Source organism: Hippoglossus hippoglossus, chromosome 1 (genome assembly GCF_009819705.1).
Source record: "Hippoglossus hippoglossus isolate fHipHip1 chromosome 1, fHipHip1.pri, whole genome shotgun sequence".
NCBI classification, from domain to species: Eukaryota; Metazoa; Chordata; class Actinopteri; order Pleuronectiformes; family Pleuronectidae; genus Hippoglossus; species Hippoglossus hippoglossus.
Genome location: NC_047151.1, coordinates 30334858 through 30339857, shown reverse-complemented (window position 1 = coordinate 30339857; position 5000 = coordinate 30334858). Strand labels below are relative to the sequence as shown.

At 43.8% G+C, this 5000-nt stretch overlaps 1 protein-coding gene across 2 annotated transcripts in view; it reads left to right on the top strand.

Moving 5' to 3' along the window:
* The window catches only part of LOC117764443 (3-oxo-5-alpha-steroid 4-dehydrogenase 2-like), a 7834-nt gene extending 2932 nt beyond the window's left edge, over positions 1-4902 (top strand). For both annotated transcript variants that reach the window (XM_034590221.1, XM_034590230.1), the window contains exons 3-6: positions 3360-3523; positions 3767-3868; positions 4015-4165; positions 4522-4902. In XM_034590221.1, the coding sequence (XP_034446112.1) occupies positions 3360-3523; positions 3767-3868; positions 4015-4165; positions 4522-4588 (484 nt within the window). In that variant the 3' untranslated portion in view covers positions 4589-4902. The remainder of the gene's footprint in view (positions 1-3359; positions 3524-3766; positions 3869-4014; positions 4166-4521) is intronic.
* The last annotated feature ends 98 nt before the right edge of the window (positions 4903-5000 follow it).

Sequence of the window (5000 nt, the reverse complement as noted above, 5' to 3'; positions counted from 1 at the left end):
TTTAATCGGGGCTTTCTGCAGAAAGGATGAACACAGAGTCCCGGGGATCTCAGTGACGATGGAGAACAGTCAAATGCAAGGATCTTATATAGGAGAACTAAGGCTGTTTGTCTGAGCCAGTTCAAACCGGTTCTGTAGGCGCAGTTTGAGACAGGAATTAAGACACAGGAAAATGATTTGCATACGTTTCCATTAGGTTGTTGGACTGTCAATAAGTAAAAGAAATATCATATAGAGACAGGTCATACAGATTTCAGGTCACAAACACTTCAGGTCATGAAAGTCTTTGACAGGTCTGCAAAAAGTTACTCTTCAACTATAAAATAGGTTTCAACCACACTTAGTTATTTTCCACTACACTTCCCCCCTGTTGTCATTGATGACAACATAAGCCAATGCACAACTACAGTAAAACATCAAATACATCACTTCATAAGGATTCTAAATGCATCATCACCAATACTGCAGGAGAGAGCAAACTGCTGTTGCTGTGGACACAGGCATCCTGACATGTAGATTTACAATCCTGTGTCACCCTCACGTGGAATCGGGTCCTAGAAGGTTGTAGAAGGAAGCGAGGAGTCATAAGGACCTGACTGAGGAGCCGGCCCAATATCCAGATGATTAGGAAAACAACTATTACAGTTATTGACAGGAGGAAAGTACAGTTCCCCTAAGGCCACACAGGCCTGGCTGTATTCAGTGTGTGTACAGTGGGTGGATGGTCTGGTTCTGGAACTCTCTTGCAGTGAATCCACGTTGTCCTTCCAGCGACCTCTACTGCTGTGTGTGTTAGTCCTGTAAGTTGGAGTTCCTGCAGGTCAGCTGTGGGGGTCTCTGACAGTCGACCTGTCAGAGAATGTGTGAAGCAGGAAGTGGCTGGCGAGCAGCTGCTTTTACTTCTGCCTCCGCTCCGGCCTCCGCTTGTGACACCGGGTCATTATTAGAAGTGTGAGCATCACATTTACATACTGAAACCTGTCTGGGGAGGAGGGAAGCATCAAGCATCTGGGACACTAGAGCACGATGTAAGGAATTATCTACTGTCAGTGTAGAGATTCACCGTTTTCCCTTCAGCCAACTTGCTTCACTGAGAGCAGTGAGCTCTGCTGCTTGTGCAGACAGAAGCAGGGAGTGGGGGTGTGATCAATGTGTCTTGTGCTGTTACCACAGAGAAACACACTTGATTAGCTCCCGTGTCTGAATTGCGAGACGCTGATCCACAAACAGTTCAGTGTCTGGATTCTGCAGTGGTGTTTCCTGTAAGTCTGGTCTGGGGAAACACACTTCAGTTATTGTTACCACACAGTTGTGTTGTTCACCATCTCCTTCTGTTGGAAGAAGAGTAGCTGGGTTTAGAACATTACATCTTTCCAACAGAGCAGCATGATGACGAAGCCAGCGTGCAGCAGACAGATGAGATGTCTTTGTTCCAACTAACTCATAGACACAGCATGTGGGACCAGCAGGGTGGGGGGGAGTATCCTACTAAACCCCTGGATGCCTTCTCAGCCTTCTCTGCAGCTGCTCCAGCTCTGAGACAAGTAGGCAGGCCTGCAGCCACAGGATCAGGAGCTGAGGGCTCCTCGAGGACGGCATAGTTAGGAATAAATGATCTGCAATACGAGCACATTCCCAGGAATTACATCACTTGTTTCTTTGTAACAGGTTTAGGAATATTTAAAATTGCCGTTACTCTCTTGGGGGGGGATTTGCCCTAAAAATGAAACTTGTTCTTTTACAAACTGCAGATTTTCAGGCGTGCCTTATGTCCTTCTGCAGCTGGATGTTTTAATTTGAGCCACAGAATCCTTTTCACATTGTTCTTCAGTTGGAGCACAAATCATTAAATCGTCAACATATTGTAAAAGTGCACTTCCTGGTGTTATCTCTAATGATCTTAAGCTTTCCTTTAGTGCCTGGTTGTAAATAGCCTTTGGCAGATCAACAACAGAGAACCAGTTACTATCCTGCAGAACCTGCTAAAGAATTGTTTAAGGATTTGGAACAGACGGAGCGCGTTGTTGTACTGCGGCGTTGACAACTTACAAATCTTGGATGAATCGCAAATCATCAGGTTGAGTTTTATCAAAAATATTCTTCACCGGAAACATCGGAGTGCGCACTAGTGAATCCTTGCAAGGAACAATTACACCTGCCTTCAATGGAGAGTTGAGAACTGGTGTAATACCACCGATGGCTTTCTGTCTCAGTGGATGTTCTCAGATCATGGTGTGATAACCACAGGTTCCATGTTTTAAATTAAACCCACATCATGATTGCCCTGAGCCCTTGAAATGTTGTTTGTATAATGTAAATATACATATGCATATTGGGCGTCTGTATGTTTGTCTAGTACCAGTTAAACAGTCCTGAGTGTGTGAACGACAGATCATTTTCTAAACACTTTCAAAAATGGATTATACTGAACCACAGGATCTGATATCTTTTCCCAAACGTCAGCATTGACACATTTATTTATTTATTTTTTATCCACGGCCCCAAATCTTGCCATTTATATTTTTTGTGCTCTGACAGTGAGACATGTGAGTGTGAACCAGGAACGCCAAAAAGGAAGCAGCCTCTGAACATCTGTGAAGGAACTGAGAGGGTGACTTATTTTCTGGTTGGAGTAAAATTACAGAAATTACTATGTTCATTCCAGAACATGCAACTTAGTGTTAAATTCTCTTTCACACAACTTTCTCTAAACCATCTTTTTTCAAATCGTGTATCTTTCCCTTAGTGTGTGTGTGCAGTGCAGTGCACACTTTCCCTAGCACTGTGAGTGTTTTCTGTCCCTTGGATGCAAGTCTTCTCACCACCTTCCTGATACTAAACCCCCCCCAGCTGGAAACCCACACTCTTTCATCCACACTTGTATCAGACTTAGTGCTGTGTCACCATAGTTCCTCCACATGACGTTCATTAGGACTTCTCCGATCAGTTCCATTATCCAAATCTTTACATTTATCTTTTACCTATTTAAAAAATGTTTTATTTGAAGTATTAGTTACCTTAAGTCTTCAATCAATCTCCAAAACGCTATCGTAAGGAGCAATAGGAAACTTAGTAATATTAACATCCTCAAAATAATGTAATACCCCCTATATAATATAATCAATAGTAAGTTACTCTTCAACTAGAAAATAGGTTTCAACCACACTTATTTTCCACTACAATACACAACAGTGTAATCCAGTACAACTGAAGTCCATGGTGACGTCTTCTTCAAACTTCAAAACTACAGATAAAAACACAACATGCCTCCATATCTGCTCCTGTGATGTCATCATGTGTGGTTCTGACCCTCCAACCAAAAACCAGCTGAGACCCTCGGACTGAAATCTGTTTTTCAGGAGTTTTATTTACGCCTTCCTGACCAGGGGCCGACCCCTCCCCCTGAAAACGATCGTCTTTGCCGCCATCTTCTGCTCGCTCAATGGCTTCTTGCAGGGACACCACCTGCTGCACTGCGCCCGCTTCGATGACACGTGGCTGACCTACGCTCGTCTGGCGGCAGGTGAGTCGCTACAACACAACGTGTTCATCTTAACTGTCACGTTTATTAGAATCGTCTTCTACGTGTTCGTCATCATGGAAACAAAACTTGAAGCTCCGTGTTTCAAGTTCATGTGTTTCCCCTTCATATGTGTGCAGGTGTCACCGATGATTAGGAACACGTCACAGTCCAGTTCAGACCCTGCTGACCTGAGATCAGCTGCTCATACAGGTCACCGGATAACGTGTCACTTCCTGTTTGCAGGTTTCCTTCTGTTTGTCGTGGGTCTGAGCATCAACATCCACAGCGACCACATCCTGCGCAGCCTCAGGAAACCTGGAGAGGTCGTCTACAGGATCCCACACGGTAATAAAGACCTTGGAGCCGGATCCATCCAGATTCACACCAGATCTAAACCCGATCCTGGTCCACTCCAGAATTCACTCCTGATCAGCTGTTGATAAGTAAACAACATGAACCTGATCTCACTGTGGCACCACTTCTTCTCTCAGGGGGGATGTTTGAGTTCGTGTCTGGGGCGAACTTCTTTGGCGAGATCGTGGAGTGGTGTGGTTACGCTGTGGCCGGGTGGTCTTTACCAACCTTCGCCTTCGCTTTCTTCACGTTCTGCTCCATCGGGCCCAGAGCGTACCACCACCACAGGTACGACCCGTCCTCTGACCTGAACTGTCATCGATGTAAAACATAAGACTCATCATGATTCTTCTGCTCATTATTTTCTGTATTTGTGGATTCGATTTTTCCAAGTTTTCAGTTTTTAAGAAAGCTCACATGAGTTTATAAAACTCTATAAAACGTTCGTCAGGAGCATGTCAGGAAAACGTCAGGAGCACGTCAGGAAAACGTCAGGAACACGTCAGGAGCATGTCAGGAAAACGTCAGGAACACGTCAGGAGCACGTCAGGACTTTAGTTTGAGAGGAAATTGTCTGGTGTGAGAAGCTGAGGTTTGTTGAGGGCTGTTTCACTCAGATGTCTTGGTGTCCTCTCTGTCTGCAGAGACTACCAGCGGAGGTTCGAGGACTACCCTCGCTGCAGGAAAGCTCTGATCCCGTTCATACTGTGATGACGGTGGAGAGGAAACATCTCAGCTGAGCTGCACAGACACAAAGTGATGAATATATAGGTTTGTGTGCAGGTCCTGTTATAATTCATTTAAAATAAAATCATTTTATTATCTCTTCAGCCTTCACTGATCATCTGCTCCTTATCTATTCAAATATTCTATAACGTATTGTTTCGTAAATTTATATATTTCACACTTAATTATCTGCTCCAATCTGTGGATAATAGGTTAACGACATATTTAGGCTAAACTTAACCTGTTAAAGTAGAGAAGGTGCTATCGGAGAAGAGAATGATTTTTTTTAATATATTTATACAAATCTCTTGTATGTGTAAACCTGTTGAGCAATAAAACCTGATTCTGATTCTATCCCAAATCCTGGACCTGAATCTTTAAATACAGTCAGTGTTCA